The sequence below is a fragment of the Triticum aestivum genome, chromosome 2A (assembly GCF_018294505.1).
Source record: "Triticum aestivum cultivar Chinese Spring chromosome 2A, IWGSC CS RefSeq v2.1, whole genome shotgun sequence".
NCBI classification, from domain to species: Eukaryota; Viridiplantae; Streptophyta; class Magnoliopsida; order Poales; family Poaceae; genus Triticum; species Triticum aestivum.
Genome location: NC_057797.1, coordinates 683858365 through 683878474, shown reverse-complemented (window position 1 = coordinate 683878474; position 20110 = coordinate 683858365). Strand labels below are relative to the sequence as shown.

General features: G+C 47.7%; 1 protein-coding gene across 1 annotated transcript; it reads right to left on the bottom strand.

Moving 5' to 3' along the window:
* Positions 1 to 7623: 7623 nt before the first annotated feature.
* On the bottom strand, positions 7624 to 12564 carry LOC123190223 (methionine aminopeptidase 1B, chloroplastic; the record flags this gene model as incomplete). The annotated part of the gene is given in 10 exon segments (XM_044602828.1): positions 7624 to 7926; positions 8145 to 8192; positions 8898 to 8995; positions 9407 to 9486; positions 9815 to 9886; positions 10001 to 10042; positions 10144 to 10305; positions 11494 to 11731; positions 11896 to 11968; positions 12429 to 12564. Coding segments are annotated over 10 exon segments (1029 nt in total). The 3' UTR covers positions 7624 to 7774.
* Positions 12565 to 20110: the final 7546 nt, after the last annotated feature.

Here is a 20110-nt window from a genome sequence, read left to right as displayed (position 1 = left end):
GAATATATACTACTAGTTTACTGGGTTGTCTTTCTTTTGGAAACCGACCAGTTTGGATGTTTTTTTATCCTGTTGGCGCCGAATATTCCACGAAAACAGCCGGCATTTCGCATTCGGTTTGACGATATTGCTTGCTTCCACCCTGAGCACCCCGCAAAAGCACGGCGGTTTTTTTTGAGCGGAAAAGCAGTGGCGAAATGGAAACGGCGAGCGGCCCTCGCCTCGCCTTGCCTCGGGTCAGCCTCCGCCGCGCGTCAGTCAAGGCATCAACTCAAGTGCAGTGGCTTTTTTCCGGTTCTGAACCAGAGCCAGCCGTCCGGCCATATAGCGACACAATGGGCAGGCGCCGGCGGCTTTGGATCAGGCGGCGACCGCCGGACCACGAGCTTGCTGGCAAAAGCACGTAGGCCCCGTGGATCGGATCGAGCAGCTGCATGCGGCGGCGCCGAACCTGCTCGTCGCTTGCCCCCATGCCTGATGCCTCTACGGTGGAAATGAGGTGCGTCGCGTCGCGTCACGTGGTGGTGGCCGTGTCGTGGTCGTGCCCCCCACCAAGGCCGACGAGACAGTGGTGCACGCGGCGGTGGGGCAGCAGCGCACGCCATGCAGATTCGCTTGAATATGTGTGCTTGTGCGTGCGTGCGTTTTTTGCGGCAAGAGTATTTCTGCGTGGTTAACCGACAGGCTTTTCCTTCTTCCACCGAGAATGAATGGCACGTCGAAGGCGCACGAGGCGATTCCACGTACGTACTATGTCAACGTTAAGCTATGGCGTGGCGACGGCCGACGGCGCTATGGTTTCCTTGCACGCGGGGCGAGGTGACGCGACCACTCGTGCGGCGGTGCCGGTGCCATCGGGTCGTTGCCCGGCGATCTCGCTTCGGCTCAAGGTTGCGCCGCGCGCCGGATCGCGCCTGCGTTTTCTATCTAGTCTAGCTTCCAACGCGGCAAGTCCCACCGAACTTTTTGTTCCCTGCCGCGCCAGATTTTTTTTCCAAAAGAACCACCTGCCAAACGAAATTGACGAAAAAGACCACCTCTCATACGAATTGCCAAAACAGACCGGTCTAGCCGTGGTGCCACCACACGCGGGGGAGACAACCCGTGCCGCCATGGGGGGAGGCGACATCTGGCAGGTAATAGGATTCCTCGACTAGCGGCGAGCCAAGACGGAACAGGGCAGGGGCAGGTGAGCCTTGCTGCCTTGGCGCGAGGCGACATCAGTCCTACTGCTGCGCGCGAGCCGACAACCTTGTTGTTGCTGCGGCCGATGCGGCACCACTCAGGTTGGAATCCGAGACTGCGGTAGGTGAGTTTTAACCTGTTGTCCCGACACTCCGGCGCTCCTCTTCTTTTTATATGCAATGCCGCTGCTCCAAGCGCAAACACACTCCCTCTCACTCTCTGGTTGCCTTCAGTGCTTCTCTGCTCTCTCCAAGTCTCCAAGAACGCAGAGAAAGAAAAGCTCAGTAGCCACTTTCACTCGCGACTTTGGGCGATTTACAGTTGGATTTTGAAGTTGAAGAAAAGATAGACCAGGTAAGATATATCCATCTTTGTTGGTTTCGTTCGCATGCATGATGTTTTTACTCTGTTTGATTAGTTCATAAGTATGTATTCTTTGTTGTTTTAGGCATTACTATTTCATCACTCTGTGGAGTCATTTGGAGCTTCTAAAGTAGGATTTGTCGTGCGAAGTGAACTACAAAGTTTAAGATCGATGTATGAGCTTTGCAATACATGTTTTTTTTTGGCATGCACGGTGGAAATTGGTTAGTTTTTTAGCTCGTCATTAGCTATGCTTGGAAGTTACAAAAGTTTTTAGACGAGATATGTTGCATTTATAGTATTTTTTTAGAAGAGTAAGTTGAAGATGTTGTAGATCTCTTCGCAAAAAAAGAAGATGTTGTAGATCAATGTTAGCCATGTCCATTACTAGTAATTTTCTTGACATGCACAATGTTGCTACTTTTGTCATTAAGTCATAATTAGTACTTCTATTGAACGTTTAGGTTGGGTTAGAGTTGAAATTTGGACAACAAATATTTGACGGTATTGTAGATCAACGTTAGGCCTTTCAAATGCATCAATTTAGTTTGGTATGCAAGAAGTTCTTAATATGGTAATTAACGAAAAGTTTGTACTATAATTGGTCATTTCCTGATTAAATGTGATGTTATTTCATGTGGCACGTTTATTAATAAGTTGTATAGTTAGGAAACCGTAGGTCTATTTGGTTACCTCGCAATAATCTAAGTTTTGTATATTAAGATTAGATGCTAATATCCTTAATGATATATGTAATTAGGTAAAAAATATCATCATCAAAAAGGAGGAGATGATGTGATTGAAGAAATTATGTCTCGATCTTTGATGTCCCTTTTGAGGTGATGACCACATACATGTAAGTGCTATTTTGTTCCGTGTCTAATATTTATGTGCATGTGATAATAGGTTGACTCCGTTGATATATTACTGGTGATATGTTCATGCCGACGGACATTTTTTCATACTATTGTGAGGCTTAATTTTATTCGGAACGACATTCATATTGAAGTTGTTGTATAAATGACAACGTGTAATTTTGTGAATATCTTTTATATTGATGTACTGTTGTGAATGATGTTACTGCTCTTGCGAACATTTTTTTATATTGATATACTACCGTGAATGATGTTATCATCGTACTATTATGTTTAAGGTCCAACCAAATGATACTAAAAAGAATTGACTATTTTCTAAAGAAAATATGCATATTAAAATGTATTAGCCGTTTCATAATGAAATGTTATTAAAATCGAAATATATTAAGAGTTTTAATCGTATCTTATTAAAATGTTATGATCGTATTATTATGTTTAGAGTCGAAACGAATGATATTAAAAAACACTTAGTATTTCAAATGTAAATACGAATATTAAAATATTTTTTCCTTATTATTATATTTAAAGTTTTAACGACTAATACTAAAATATTCGGTTACTAATTATTTGAAATGTAAATATGGATGTTCCTTAGCTATTATGGAAAATTTGTTAGTGTTCGATGGGGACGTCGTACACAACGGTCCTCCCAGGGTTAATGTGTCCAAGTGTGGGTCAACGACAGTGGTAGTGAGAGACATGGTCAAAGTAGGTTATGCGGTAGGCAAAAGATGCATCTGAGCGGCGTTTAGCCCTGAGATGCGCGGAAGGAAAATGACCATGGAGGCCTTTGTTGTTGTCAGAGGTAATGATAGTACACTTGCCCGTTGGGGTCCGTGGCCGGTCACAGATGAAAACTCGTGGGGGTGTACATGAGGTTTGCAAGCAATCCTAGTTGCTCTATGTTTAGACAACCGATGGTGTATGTGGAGCTCCCAAGCTTCCAATGACATGTGGTAAAGCAACCCTTATAAAGTGGTCTCAGCCTTCTTACTGTAGCATTATGATAGTAAACTTTCCACTAGTTGCCATGCACCTAAATGAGCCTTAGAGATTAACCAGATATTATTGTCTTATATGGGCCAAACCCCATCTATAATCGAACACTCCCTTTGTTTTTATTTACTTCACATATTAGCTTTGGTCAAAGTTAAACTTTGTAAACTTTGACAAAGTTTATGAACAAAAATATTAACATATACATTAACAAATCAATACCATTAGATTCACTGTTGAATACACTTTCACATCATATAGATTTGCTATTGTAAATGTTCATATTTTTTTATAAACTTGGTCAAACATTATGAGGAGCTTTGTTTTTTGTTAAGCTTCGAAACTGACCAGGTCAAGGTGCAGAAAAAGGTACTCCCTCTGTTTCAAAATATAGTGCGTCGTCGGTTTCCGAAGTTCAACTTTGACCATAAATTTAACCAACGAGACCGACTGCGACGGGAGCAAAAATTATACCAGTGAATTCGTATTCAAAAATTACGGGTTCAGGGCCAGCGGATCACGAGCCGTGGTCTGGCTGCTGGCATGGCATGGCATGGCAGGCAGGTGCGTAGAACCGATGGAGTAGCGCCGTGCCGCCAGCTGAGGCGGCGCCGAGCCAGCACGGTGGCCCACGCACGCTTCTACAGTGGAAGCAAGGCGAGTCCCGTGGTCTTGCCCCTCACCCGCCCAGCCAGCCAGCCGCTGCCGTCGAAATTTTGCACGCAACGGCAAGTCAACAATGCGCGCCGCGCCGCCGCCGTCTGCCTACACGGCGGATTCGCTAGATTCGGTGGCCAGCTATCCATGTCCGCTCCACGTTTCGTAATGCGAAACCACCGCCGGGCTCGCAACGCGTAGGGCGGATGCTCTCTCCGGCGACCGACGCCCGCACGCGGGAGATCCTGCGTGGAGGGGACGCGGCCGCGGCAACGACTTGGAGGCCACAACGACGCGCGTGGAGGAGGGAGGGTCCGTCAACGTCCAACTATGTACTCTCTCTGTTCGAAATTACTTGTCTTAGAAATGGATGTATCTAAAAACTAAAATACATCTAAATACATTTATTTTTGAGACAAATAATTCCGAACGGAGGAAGTAGTACGTACACACGTCGCACGGACGGAGCGGACAGCAACGTCCTACCAGCTAGCTACTCCAGCTTCCTTCGGAACGCGGCAAATCTGACCCCGCACTCCACCGAGTTACACATGGTCCACGCGTGCGTCCCGTGTGCTTGTGTGTATACTCGTGGTCGTGGCGGCACCGGGGAGCAGTTGCCGGTTCACGGTTGGATTTTTGCAAACCCTGCTCCGACGACGACTGTTTTGCTACGGCTGGATGGATTCTCTTGCAAGCAAGGAAGCAAGCGAGCATATCCATATCGTATCAGCTTGACCACTCCTACTTACTTGAGTTGATTCGATGAGAAACCGGCAGCACTAGTTGTTGACGGACTTGCTTGCAGCCTCGATCGGCTTTGCCCAGGAATCTACTAGTGGTTAGCTTTGCTTTTCTTCTTCTCTCCGGAGGAGCCTTGCTTACTTCGGTCGATGCTCACCAAGTCAAGGTGCACACATAAAGCTACTTGTACTGGAGCATTGTTTAGAGGTCTGTCTTTCTTTTGGAAACCAGACCATTTTGGAGGGTTTTTTTATCCTGTGGGCGCCGAATATTCCACGAAAACAGCGTTCTACGTACATTTCGCAGTCAGTTTGCCGATATTGCTTGCTTCCACAGCACCCCGCAAAAGCACGGCGGCTTTTTTTGAGCGGAAAAGCAGTGGCGAAATGGAAACGGCGAGCGGCTCTAGCCTCGCCTCGGGTCAGCCTCCACCGCGCGTCAGTTTTTTTCTTAAAACGAAGGCTCAAGAAGACCCCGGCTTTGAATTAACAAAGCCATTAACCGGTCAGGAGTACAAGAGCGAGACCACTACGCAACATTGGCCAAACGATACAAGGGGGCTGCAAGAACAGCTTACAACACTACACCTACAACCAGCAAACAAAAGATAACTAATGAAGAACTGCTAGTTGAGGAGAAGCCCACTACAGAAAGGCACCTAAAACGACTACAAATGAAGCATCAAGGATCAGCAACCGGTAGAGGAGTCGAACTCAGGGGCTGAAAACCAGGGGCTGGAGATGACCCAACACCTGCCTCCTCTAACATCGAAGGGGATCCCTTCCCCTCGCCTAGGCTCGAAGGCGCTGCACCGTCGAATGCAGAGACGCTCACCCGAGAGCTAGAGCAATGGTTGGTCTCGAGTCTGAGGCAGCCACGGAGCACGACCACAAGTCGGAGCACACACACATCGGCAACACCGTAGACACCGAAGGAGACAGATAGTAGAGGGTAAACCGCCGGAAGAGTCGCCGAAATGAAGGAGCTACCGAGCCACAGAGACTCGACAGTCACCAGCCGCCCACCTGCAAGCTGCTGAACACAACCCAAAGCACCAATCTTCCCCAAGCGGCGCCTCCAAGGAGGACACGACGCACCTGGCGCCGCCGTCGCCCATCCAGCCGGGATTCGAGCTTTCGCCCGGAAAGTTTGGCCGGGGTGGGGAAGGGAGCCCACAACGGTGACTCCAGGGAGTAGTACGACGCAAGATGGCGGCGCCGCCGCCGCACTGGAAAAACCAAACATGGGTTTCCTCCGGGCTCGTCCCGCACCACCAGTTCGGGGAGCACCCCGCCGGCACCGGATCCGGCAGCCAGAGGCCCCAAATCGGGCGGACCAGCGGAGTGAGAGCAGAGAGGGGGAGCCTGACCTTCAGATCTGAAACGGAGGAAGGAAAACCTTGCTGCGCCGCGCCCGCTACCCGCCTGCTCCTCGCCGCCCGAGCAGCCGAGGAAGCCGGCCCGCATCTCCCGCGCACGCCGCCAGCCGAAGAGACGGCGCTGCCTTGCCAACCAGGGCCGCCGCCCTGGATCTAAAGTCCTTCGCAAGAATGAAGCGACGAAGACCTCGCCGCCACCGTCATGGGCAACTGCCCAGGCGCTGCCCGGCAACCGCCTCGGGTGGCGGCAAGGGAGGGAGGAAGGATGGAGAGGGGCGGCGCCGGGGAAACCCTAGGCGCCCTCGAGCCACTCTGGGGAGGGCAGCGCGAGGGAGGGGAGGGGGGAATCTCTTTACCGCGCGTGAGTCAAGGCATCAACTCAAGTGCCTCGGCGAAGAACGCTGCCTTTTTTCCGGCTCTGAACCCGAGCGAGAGCCGTCCGGCCATACAGGGACGGACACGCGTCGTCACGGGCCCATAGAGGGCAGGCGCCGGCGGCTTTGGATCAGGCGGCGCCGGGCAGAATAAATTAACCGCCGGACCACGAGCTTGCTGGCAAAAGCACGCAGGCCCGGTGGATCGGATCGAGCAGCTGCGCGCGGCGGCGCCGAACCTGCTCGTCGCTTTGCTTGCCCCCACGCCTCTACGGTGGAAACAAGGTGCGTCGCGTCGCGTTGTGGTGGTCCGTGTGCTGTCGTGCCCCCTACCCAGGCCGACTAAACAGTGGTGCACGCGACGGCGGGTCAGCAGTGCACGCCATGCAGATTCGCTCGAATATCCGTGCGTGTGCGTTTGTTTTTTGCGGGAAGAAAATATGTGTGCGTGTTCTTTTTTTTCTGAGGGATAATATTTCTGCGTGGTTAACCGACAGGTTTTTCCTTCTTCCATCGGGGATGAACCACACGTGGAAGGCGCACGGGCGATTCCACGTACGTACGTACTCACGGCAACGTTAAGATATGCCACGGCGACGGCGCTGCGATTTCCTCGCGCGCACGGCGGGGCGACGCGACCACCCGTGCGGCGCCCCGGGAGCCATCAAGGCGTCCGCCGGCGATCTCGCTTCGGCTCCACGTTTCGGCGCCGCACCCGCGAAAACCACTACCAGCAACCAGCGGCGTCTACTCCCACCCAAATTTTTGTTCCCCGCCGCGCCAGGACGCTGTCTCGCTCGGCGGCCACGGACACGCAGAGCTTCCACGCCCGGTGCTCGGCGGCCACGGACACGCAGAGCTTCCACGCCCGGTGCTCGGCGGCGACGGACACGCAGAGCTTCCACGCCCGGTGCTCGGCGGCCACGGACACGCAGAGCTTCCACGCCCGGTGCTCGGCGGCACGGCCATAGACATGAGAAAACGATTTTTTTTTTTGTAGAAAAACAGGAAAAGTAAACAGGGCAAAGAAAAAAAAACAGGCGGGAAACCGGCAGAGAAAAGATTGGGGAAGCTCTCTGCTGCTGCCAAAAATAACCGGCTATACCTACGCAGCTGTTTCAGCAATAATGCTTTGTATACGCGGGTAAGAAATCGCGTGATCTACGCGGGTAAGGATTCGTACGCCTTCATCGCTGGCTTTGCTAGCATTTGGTGAGGATCTCTGCGCCGGTCCTGGTGATGAGGATGGTGTGCTCGAACTGCGCCGCCAGGCTGCCGTCCGTCGTCACCGCCGTCCAGCCGTCCTCCCACATGTCGCACTCGATGCTGCTGCCTCCCATGGTCAGGATCGGCTCTGCCCAGAGTTTGCCACAGCGTGCGTTAAGTCAAATACTCAAAACCTGGCTGCTTCAGCCTTCGGTTAGTACTACTGCCTCCGTTCCGAATTACTCGTCGCAGAAATGGATGTATCTAGATGTATTTTAGTTCTAGATACATCTATTTCTAAGACGAGTAATTTGGAACGGAGGGAGTACTACTCAAGAAGGTATTGGCAGGATGAACGGTGCGTACCTATTGTGAATGTCTGCCCTTCTACCATCTGCCCCGGCATGTTGTTGCCTGTTCAAGTGCACAAAGAATGTGTCTGTCAGCTATAATTGTCCAAGCATGGACAATGCAGCAGATCGGATCAAGCTATCTAGTGCCGAAACAGCGCAACGAAACCAATAGCACTTGACTTCAGAAGCTATTACCGACATAATGCCTGCTTCAATATCGCAATAATCATCTGTCAGCTAGTTGGTGGCACTGACTACCGTCAAATTCCATTAACATGTTTGTGGCTCGGCACATGTTTTTGTCAGTTTCTTTGTTGTCATTATGACCAATTGAAGTAACTTGACGGACATGGCATGAGAACCCAGGCAGAATGTCTGTAGCCTGGACAAAAATTTGATGTACACTGGGCTGCAGTAGATTCTGCAGTGATCCTCTAATCTTCACTAGAGTTTGCTCTACAATTGAGAATATGTGCTAATTTCTCATTCTACTATCATAGGGCACACTACCATAAGCAATAGCAATGTTGGCGCATGCAAATTCTTCAGTTTTCGATACAATATGGATGTTGTTTGTGAGCAATTTTAACATGCTCCCTCTTACCCCCTCTTTTCACATGGGAGGTAAGAAGGTAAGAGTTAATAAAACACACTAATTAATGCAATCAACGGCTCAGATCTATTTTATACTCTTACCTTTCATGTGAAAAGGAGAGGTAAGAGGGAGCATGTTAAAAACCCTCGTTGTTTATTAGCAATCACTTACGCTGGTGATATATAATTGGCTGTGAATGGAATACTCTGCCAACTCCATGCCCAACAAATTGCTCCACGACACCAAATCCATGCCTCTCAGCATGCTCGCTGAAATAGCCAACAAAATCAATGAGTGAAACTATTAAATATGCATTTTTTATGAAAAAAAGCAAAAAATTATATAGATGTATTAAGTCACGTGAGATAAATGTTGAGTTGATTGTAAATGATGGAAATGACACTGTTTGATAGTCAAAAGTGTTCTAATGTAACACTCTGGAAGCACATATTAACCCATTTAGGAAATAGGAGAAGACATTTCTAAAGACGACAAGGTGACTGTCTGTATTTGGCACATCAGGCTTCTCCAATGTTTGGGTTTGAAAATCTGAGAGGATACAGTCTGGGTGTACCTTACCCAGTATATACAGTGATAGGTATGGTCAAACACTCGAACAATACTTTGCATCCTCGATAAATGTGACTCCTTCACTTCAATATGGTGTGAGAGACCTATACCTTATTCTTCTGCCGATTTTCTTAAAGCTCACACCATGTTTGCAGGCTGATATTCCCCTAAGCATGCACTCTTCAGTAACCTGATTTTAGCAATAATAAGCCATTATGGTTATCAAGGTTTATATTTGAGGAGAATTCGATATACCCTTCTGCCATTTCATAGTTACACTAGCAGTGATGAGTTGGATTGACCAAGTGTAAACAGACACATAGCAAATTTGAAAAGGTGGAAGCAGTGACGGAATTAACACATAGGAAAAATACACTTTCAAGTTTAGAAACTAGCAAGGGTTTATTTCAGTGCCTCATGGATCATTTTAGCCACACAGAACTCTGCCACCATTGATGAATAAAAACTATGGTTCCAAGAACATGCAGTACATGTGTTCTAAAGAAAAGGTAATGTACCTTCACAAGTCTTTTAGCAGCTTCGTCAACTTCTCCACAGAAAAACGTTTTAGAGGTATCCCCATGAAAACCCTGAAATGGAGAAGGATATAACTTGGTGATTATCCCCAAACTGAAGTGCACAACCCATCGATGTTACCAAGTGATGGCAAGAAATTATTATACAGCAAGAGCATAAACACGTACGTTCAAGTAGACAGTGACATCAATGTTAATTATGTCTCCATCCTGTAAAACCCCACGAAAACACATATTTAGGTCAGAAATGGAGCTGTGGAAAAGCTCTGAAGTAGGCGAAAAGCATGTTAAGAAAGGCCTTCTTTCTGAACCTTTAGTTCTCGTGAATCAGGAATACCGTGGCACATGCATTCGTTCACTGATGTGCATACACTTTTTGGAAACCCACCGTATCCAAGCGGGGATGGATAGGCTCCAGCATCGATGATCATCTTGTGCACTGCTTTATCAATTTCGTCTGTTGTTACAGAGGGCTGATAGAAAGATGCAATAGATTTCTCACTGAAGCTGAAATTAATTGCGGAGTATACATAAAAAAAGGCATGCTGTATTGTAAACAAAGGGAGCATACAAACAGTGAGCAAATTCCGCACTATAACTGGTGATCAACGTTTACGAGTCGAAGAGTCGACGAGTCGTTCCAAGGTTGAGACTCATAGACTAGTCTAGACTAGTGCTAGACTAGTCGACATGGTACTGTAGCACTGAACTTACAGTACATAACTAATAATACCTAGTAGTAGTATGTAGTATTACACTATATAAGTATACAAGTACAGTATACAATTGAAACAAGCAAAGTGGAGTCACTGAGGCAGAGCAGCACCAGCAACTAGCAGCAAGCACAGCAGCACCAGCAGTCTATCTGCGAGAAGAGCAGCACCAACAGCAAGCAGAGCAGCACCAGCAGTCCAGCAGCGAAGCAGAGCAACAGCAGCGGCAAGCCAAGAAGAAAGAGGAGGAGAAAGGAGGGACAAGGCAGAGCAGCACCAGCAGTCCAGCAGCGAGGCAGAGCAGCACTGAGGCTCACCTGCCTGAAGAGGAGAAGAGCACGAGGGGCCGGCGGCGCGAGGAGGGGCGCGAGACGAAGGCGACGGTGGAGCTTCAGATCCGCGACGTGGGGCCGGCGACGGTGGAGCTTCAGATCCGCGGCGGCAGGCGTCCAGCGGCCGGCGGCGCGAGGAGGGATCGACGGGCGCGTCCAGCAGCCGGCGGCGCGTCCAGGTGAGGAGGGGAAAGAAAGGATTAGGTCTCCCGCGGGATGAGGCATCGTATTTATACTCCCCCAGTTTTTTGAGTCGTTCGACTCGAACATGTCGACTAGTCTGGACTAGTCGTCGACTAGTCGATGACTGGCTCGACTCATACAAGTAGTCTACACGAGAAACCGAGTCGACAGCCAGTTTGCGACTCATAGACTAGTCGAGCGACTAGTCTAGACTAGTCGTTCGACTCGTAATCGTTGCTGGTGATGCAGTGACATAGTTAGATTTAAGAGAAACAACAACAACAACAAAGCGTGTAGTCCCAAACAAGTTGGGGTAGGCTAGAGGTGAAACCCATAAGATCTCGCAACCAACTCATGGCTCTGGCACATGGATAGCAAGCTAGTTAGATTTAAGAGAAACAGACTACAGAAAAATGCTGAAGGGCGTGCTTACTTTGACTAATTTCCCTGCATTTTCAAGAACACGAGCAGCAAGCGCACATGCAGCTTTCATGTGCACGATGGTCTCTTTGTCCTGCATTTGTCTCTCACTCGATATCTCGGGCATTTTGTTTGATCCAACATAAGGAGGTCGAGGTATGTGTCCTGGTACCGGAAGAGGCGCGCTAACAGTTCCACGAGTCAGCGGTTCTCTTTTCTTGAGTTTTTCAGAAGCTTGCGGTCCTCGTGGCCTGCTTGTTTTTTTGGTAAGCGTTAGAATATTATACAAATTATGAAAGACGAGTGTTGAGTTCAGTGGCACTTATATGTCCTAAGCTACCAACCGGTGGCCACATTAAATTTCTTAAGGAAACCAATCAGATAAGAGTCTGAACTGTAAAGATGTGTTTTGTACCTAGTATTTGCTTTCTCCAATCCACCTGATCTCTTTGCTTGGACAATGAAAGGCTTCTGAAGGCATGTTTTTCCTTCAAAGGTAGATGGAACATACAAATGGTCAACACACAATAGTACTAATAGATAAAGAATTGAAAATCTACCATTCAGTTTGTATGAATTGGGGCGGAAGGCCCTTATTACATTGAAAAAAAAGAACTAAAATCTTCCTGAACAGTATGCCCCTAGCATCATAACCACATACTGATAAAGTATCAACTTTCAATCATCAAATGAACCGCAGAACAGTGAGAGTGAAGCTAGTTTTGTACGTACTACACATACGAATTTCACATGGTCAGTTATGCTACTTGTAAGCTGCACGCTGGTTAACTGATTAGCAGGACAGTAAACACGGCGCCGCGGTGAGAACGCTGGAATGGAGCAGCAGAGGCCACAAACCAGAAGCGGGCGAAGGGGGTAAATTTCTACAGACTTCAAGAATCCTAGAATCTGGTCATTTTCCAACAAAATGCGACGATGCGGGAGTACCTCGGCCGCCGGAGAGGAGCGGCGGGGAGCGGTTCAGCTCCATGGACGGAACTCTGACCGCCATCGGAGCAGTGTATCTTTCCCTAGAGCTTGGGTATGGGGGTTGGCGGAGAAATCGTGCGCGGCGAGGGGGAGGGGCAGCCGGCAGCGAGACGGCGAGAGCGCGAGGGCCAGACACTGCAACAAGGATAATACGGACGCAACGGATTTTGTTTTGTTCTTTTTCCAATTTTCCTCTTGGTAGATGGGCTGGGCCACTAGGCCTTGTTTCTTAAAATTAAGGCCTGTTGTAGCTATAGGAGTTTTTTTGAAGTCTGCGAGTTGTGATTGGAAGATCTTTACCCTAGGGTTTTCTTTGTCTAAAAAAACCCCAGGGTTTTCTTTCTCTACTATGGGGATTCTCTCGTCGTCGAGTGATCTCGAGATCTTTGGTCTGGCTTGCTGAAACCCAAGCCTCTCCACGGTCTAGCGCGCACTTGGGCTGATCAAAGGGGTTGGCTGGTCCATCCACCCGGGCCTAGGCAACACTGCTAGTGACGACGGACACCGTTAGATAAGATCAATGGCGACGTCGTCAATGGGATCAGGTACCTCGCAGGAGGCACGAAGATGGGCAGCGGAGGGATTGATCTTGAAGCAACGATGAGAAACATGAAATTAAAGGATGTTGAACTTGATGATGTATTCGCGGGGAAGCGGGGGAGGAAATTTCTGAACTGTCGAAGGACACAAGGTGGTCGGCATTGGTTTGTATTAATACCAGAAAAAACCTTCCAGTGCGATGCTTTTAAGGACACCATGAAGTTCGTGTGGCGGCTGGCGTATGATCCGGAGTTCCGTGAGGTAGACGACAACTTGTTCGCAATCCAGTTTTTTTGTCTAGGCGACTGGAACCACGTCATGCATGAGGGCCCGTGGATCTTTAGAGGTCTCATGGTGGTGATTGAGGAGCATGATGGGAAGAAGAAACCAGAAATGGTAAAACTGAACCACACACATGTATGGGCGCAGAACCACGACCTCCCAGATTTGTACCGTTCCCAACCCATTGCGGGTTGGTTAGGTCACCGGATTTGGACTTGTTAAAAGTGTTGAGATGAACTGTAGCAGGGTGTATGAAGGAAACTATGTACATGTCCGGTCTAAGATTGATGTTACCGAACCCCTAGTGAGATTTGCACAGTTGAACATTAATGGGAAGGAGAGGATCTTCCTACCCATCAAGTATGAGAAGATAGGGTTCTTTTATGAGGTTTGCGGCATTCTAGGGTAATGTTAAGGAAGATTGGGGATGACGTACATGCACCAGAGGAAATCGAGTATGGGACATGGATGATCGCCATGCGAAGGACTCTGCCTGGCCAGGGTTTCAAACATGGCTCAAAGTTCCAATCTAGAAGGACGCCGGCTAGGGGCACTGGTGGAAGAGGAAGGGGTGCAAGTTGGGGGCGCGCTATGTTCCTAGGAAAAGGAATTCGGCTGATGCGGGGATGGAAGAGGAAGATCTTGATGACACAACATAAAGCCCATTGAAACCCCATGCAGAGGAGAAAGAAGAAGAGGGAGAGAAGGAAAGCACCCCGACAACAAATAAGAAGTTAAACCTCGAAATATGGGGATGCGGCCATCGCGGGGATGCAAGCTACCCCGGATGCAGGTTGAAGTACAAAAACAATGCAACAAACAGGAAAGTGTTGAACCTCCACCACTTCCAGCCCCATATGTTAAACCTCGTGGCAGGAAAAATTCGAAGAAAGGGGAATCACCATCGAAGCGTAACAAGGGGAGTTTAGGGAAGGTTAGTGCTTCAGCTGATCATTTGGCAAAATTGGTAGCCTCCCGCGAGGAGGACTGTCGGGCCTAATATATACTTTATTTTGGAACTGTCGTGGGCCCGACGACCCTGCGATGGTTCATGAATTGCGTAGCATTGCGCATGAATGTGCACCCATGATTCTTTGTGTGGTGGAGACACAAATTTGCGAAGAACCGTGTGGAAGGGTTTGGCTGCTACTCTGGATACACTAGTGCTTTTGGTGTGGGAGGTAGTGGGAGAAGTGGTGCTTTGTATCTATTGGAAAAATCGAGTTCAACTAGAGTTGAGGAATTATTCACGGTAGCACACGGATATGAAGATGATGGAGAGCGGAAGCGATCATTGGAGATTGACGTGTTGGTATGGTGAAGCTAATGTAAGCGTTAAATACAAGACATGGGACGTGATGAAGTTTTTAAAAGGAGACTGTGATTTACCTTGGATGTGTACTGGTAACTTTAATAAGGTCCTAGGCAAAGAAGAACAAATGGGCCTCAATGACCGCCCTTGGGCTCAGATTTTATAATTCAATGAGACGGTGGATCTTTGTGGACTTGCGGATATTGTTATTGGCCTCAACTGGACATTTGAGAGGGAGATTGTTGCGGGATAATTCTAAAAGTTCTAGCTGGACCAGGTCCTGGAATCGAATGAGTGGAGCTCTATGTTTCCTTACGCTACTATTCGACATCCAACAGAGGTGAAATCTGATCAATGGACTAACGGGCCCAGCAAGTTTGGAAGCGTTGGCAAGTGTCGTGTGCCGTGATGATACATGAGATTTTTTTTTGAAGCTTCGACTATTGAGGTCAATGGACTAATGGGCCCAGCAAGTTTGGAAGTGCTGGCATGGAGTGAGGCTTTATCGTTGGCATTTGATTTGAATCTTTCAAAGGTCCGTGTGGCTACAAATTGTTGTGAGGTGGTGGGGAATGTCAGAGAAGAGAATCCATGTGCCTACGGTGCCATTGTCAAGGAGTTCATCATCAAGCAAAACTAGCTGGAGAGTGTCTCTTTAGCGCATGAAGGTAGAGCTAGTAATGATGAAGCTCATAGTTTAGAAAATGCTTCTTCTTCTGTAGGGACGGGCCGCCATGTATGGCTCATAGTACAATTTGTTTTCATATTTTGGCCACTTGACCACCACAATGATTATTTCCAAAAAATTGCCATGTAAAAATTTGACAACAAGACATCACATCTTAAATTACACAAAATGGTCAACCCAAGCTTTAAGGTTTCAAAGTTTTGGAATTGCCATGGACCGCACAAGATTTCATCTTAATTTACACATAGACCTAACAAGGACCAAAAAATTATCACCATGGCCATAGAACCATGAGCATGCAGCAAGAGGGAGCACAAACACAGATGAACAAAGAGGTATGGCGGGAGCGAGAAGGGGAAGAAAATCGTAGGACCTTGATAAGTGTCAAACGCCAGGTACGAGCACATGGCAACTTCGAACGTTTTCAGTGGCAAGTTTAGCTACGCGAGGATGGCAACTTCAGTTGGCAAGCATGTCAACTTTCGTGCTTCAGTTTATTTTTGACAGAAACTTGTCACGTGCCACTGGAATTTTCCATCATTCCATGACTAGAATTGCCATCGAAAAACGTCTGGGCCGGAGAGCCACACACTTGACACGTGGCACTTATCTCTATTATTAAAGAGGGATCGAACGTCGTGATGGTTCGACCTCGTCCCCCCTCGATGCGATAAACAAAACGCCGGGCCCCGCACGCACCAGAAACCCGAAAACCAGCCCACAATCCCACCCACTCCCCGCCCCCACCTCTCCCCGAGCCCTCGCTCCTGATCTCGTCTCTCTCCCTGCCAAATATTGTCGCTGCCAGAGAGAGGAAGGAGCGCAGCGTAGGCACCAAGGAGGAAGGGGTCGCCTCGCTCGCTTCTGCTGACACCGTTGTGGCGGATGTAGCGAGCCCCAAGCCGCGAGACACCGGGGTTGGCCATCCCCGCTGCCGACACTGGGACAGGAAGAACAGGGCCACGTGAGCCGGCGAGGGCTCCAAGGAGAGTGTCCGCCCCAAACCCGCCCCCGCCCCCCAGGTGATTCCGGTTCCGCCGCCCCGTAATCCGCTCGAGCCGCGCCTAAATCCATGGTTTATTGCAGGTGGAGTACGTGCTGGAGAAGCCCGACCTCGACGCGGACGACCCCCTTCTCCTCGGCCACCCCTGTCGCCAGGCGAGCTCCGGTTTCTCCGCCCCGTAGAGAAGGAATAAAACAGCATGGGAAAGGCTACATGGGTAACATTAGTGATGTCTCGTCATCCTCTAGGTCGCCCTCGCTGCTTCTACCGGCGACCTTTGGAGGACGGGGACGTGGCCCTCATTGGTGGGAGGGAGCAGAGAGGCGGCATGGTTGAACATGTAGAGGGTGTGCCAGCAGGTCCTTGGGCGTGAATGCAGCGGCGTCAGAGTTTACCAAGCTCAGCACATGTGCCATGAAGAAGTTCTTGTTTTCTTCTGTAAGCATTCTTCCTCTCATGATATCTCAAATCTTTGGTTATGTTCCCGTTATATGCTTTGGACTAAGATTGACAAATCATTCCTTGTGTCGCATCTTCTGGTATTGTGAAGAATCCATTCATAGCAGCCCTCTCCTCTGTTGGTCTCTGTGTTAGTCTACTGGAGTGGCAGTGGAGACTCAATGGCTGTAGTGCATTGGCGGTGGTGACTCAATGGCTGTAGTGCACCTATATTTTGGCATGGACGTACATGTAGCCGTCCCATGTGATGGAGCCATGGAGGAACCGGACGCCAGGTGGGGGTACGGGCGGCCTAGGCACAGTCACGGTTACAGGCTCATAGCAGGCTCAGGCGAGTGATGCTACACTCCAACCTTTCATTCTCGCTGCTGCTTGTCGTGTTTTCATCTTCTCTTTGTTTCTACTTGTGTGACGAAACCCAAGAGAAGCCGCTTATACTATCGTAAGTTCAGAACTGACAACTCTATCTAATCTATCGATAGTTCGATACTGCTACTAAAGCGCTCCAACTGTTCAATGGAAGAACAGACATAAAGTTTGTTTTAATTATTTTTGCTTGATCTATTGGATTATATCAAATTGTTCTTCTGCTATTGTAATTTATTTCAGTTCTCTACTTGTGATGCTGCCGTCTGTTTGGCCTCAAACTGTTTGTAGCTAGGAATAGGATGCCACTCACTATGCCAAAAGAACCTGAACGTGTTTGCTCACTTCAGTCATCGTCTGGTCATAGCGGTTCTTGCAATCAGCAGAAAATGTGTAGCAGTTGCACCCGAGTTTCCTTCCGGAGAAAACCCAAACCCCGGCCACTGTCGTAGCAGCCGCACGCGGATTGCTAGGTGATTCCCTGCATCATTCCATGTTCCCAAAGACAAACTATGGGTTGATTAAGTTGTTGGATGTTGGAATCGGCGAGGCTCGTCGTATTGGTGGTATCCTCCGATGTGCACGCCTCTGTTTGTACGTCCATCAAGTTAGAACATTATTTCCTATGGGAGTCCTCACACAAGTATATCACAATTCTATAACCCCTTTATTTCCTTCAACTAATTTGGCAATCACAATATTTATTCTGTTTTTCTATGCTTTGTAATGTGTCACTACATGAGTTTTTTGTAGTCTTAATAGCATGTACATTTGATTTTCCACACACCAAGCTCCGACGGAACATGGAAAGCAGATACCAATTGCTCTGAACTTTGCATATCAGAATCATATCAATTTTTCTAAAATGGGTGTCCTTCCTATTCTCACATTACATTTTTTAATGCCTTGCAGAAGGACTTAGCCCCTTGAAAGGTGATATTTTTGCCATTGTTGGGGGCCGGGGCCTAGCTTTGCACTGTCAATGTTACCGAGGTATCAATGACATCTCCCATGCCAACACTTTGATCCCTTAATTGTATAAAATGGAACTGTATGCGGGGGGGGGGGTAATAATGAAGGTTTTGTTTCACAAGATTTTAGGAGTATATTGTCAAGAAAAGTAACAGAACTGAGGTGATGGCAATGCTAAGGAATTTTGCAGCAATCTTGAATTGTACTCTTTGGCTTATGGCAATCATGAATTGTACTCTCTTCATTTGTGCTTCAACTTTGAGAAATAGAATGAGCAGGTCATATTTCTTTAAACTTTATATTATCTAATATGTATTTAGAAATTGGAATACAAAGCCCTTGACATTACAACACGAGCATACTTGAGGGAAGAACTTACATCGAATCGAATACCAATGCAGCGACTCTCCTTCCCTCCCTGTGCTTTAGTTATTCTAAGTTAGTTTCACTAAACTGAAACTGCAGTCATAGATCATTACAGGTTTTCTCTGAACTTTGCATCTAACTGTTACATATTTAACTATTAATTAAGAATGTGAGAGATTACAGCTGCATGACTGATGTCATTGGCACTCATTTGCAACTTTATGAATCCACTTAGGAGATGATATTAATATATGCTTTGTCAGCAGAAGTCCTAGGTACCGAAGTTGGATTGCTTATAAAAAATCTATACAGTTGGATTGCTAAAATCCGACGTGTGCTATATGATTCTGGGAAGGCAACACAACTTCCTCTTGTTCTCAACGAGAACATTTTTCAGATTTATATTATTTTCTTTGGATTGGTGAAGTGTTTTAATTTTACAATGTTTTTGATGCAAACATTTTTTTTGGCAAGAAGTATTTGATGCAAACATTGAAGGAAATATGCCCTAGAGGCAATAATAATGTTATTATTTTATTTCCTTATATCATGATACATGTTTATTATTCATGCTAGAATTGTATTATCCGGAAACATAATACTTGTGTGAATACATAGACAAACCAAACATCACTAGTATGCCTCTACTTGACTAGCTCATTAATCAAAGATGGTTATGTTTCCTAACCATAGACATGTGTTGTCATTTGATTAACGGGATCACATTATTAGGAGAATGATGTGATTGACATGACCCATTCCATTAGCTTAGCACCCGATCGTTTAGTATGTTGCTATTGCTTTCTTCATGACTTATACATGTTCCTATGACTATGAGATTATGCAACTCCTGTTTGCCGGAGGAACACTTTGTGTGCTACCAAACGTCACAACGTAACTGGGTGATTATAAAGGAGCTCTACAGGTGTCTCCAAAGGTACATGTTGGGTTGGCGTATTTCGAGATTAGGATTTGTCACTCCGATTGTCGGAGAGGTATCTCTGGGCCTTCTCGGTAATGCACATCACATAAGCCTTGCAAGCATTTCAACTAATGAGTTAGTTGCGAGATGATGTATTACGAAACGAGTAAAGAGACTTGCCGGTAACGAGATTGAACTAGGTATTGAGATACCGATGATCGAATCTCGGGCAAGTAAAATACCGATGACAAAGGGAACAACGTATGTTGTTATGCGGTCTGACCGATAAAGATCTTCGTAGAATATGTAGGAGCCAATATGAGCATCCAGGTTCCGCTATTGGTTATTGACCGGAGACGTGTCTCGGTCATGTCTACATTGTTCTCGAACCCGTAGGGTCCGCACGCTTAAGGTTTCGATGACAGTTATATTATGAGTTTATGAGTTTTGATGTACCGAAGATAGTTCGGAGTCCCGGATGTGATCAAGGACATAACGAGGAGTCTCGAAATGGTCGAGACATAAAGATTGATATATTAGACGGCTATATTCGAACACCGGAAGTGTTCCGGGTGATTTCGGAGAAAACCGGAGAGCCGGAGGGTTACCGGAACCCTACCGTGAGAAGTAATGGGCCATATGGGCCTTAGTGGAGAGAGAGGGGCAGCCAGGGTGGGCCGCGCACCTCCTCCCCCCTGGTCCGAATTGGACTAGGAGAGGGGGGGGGGGG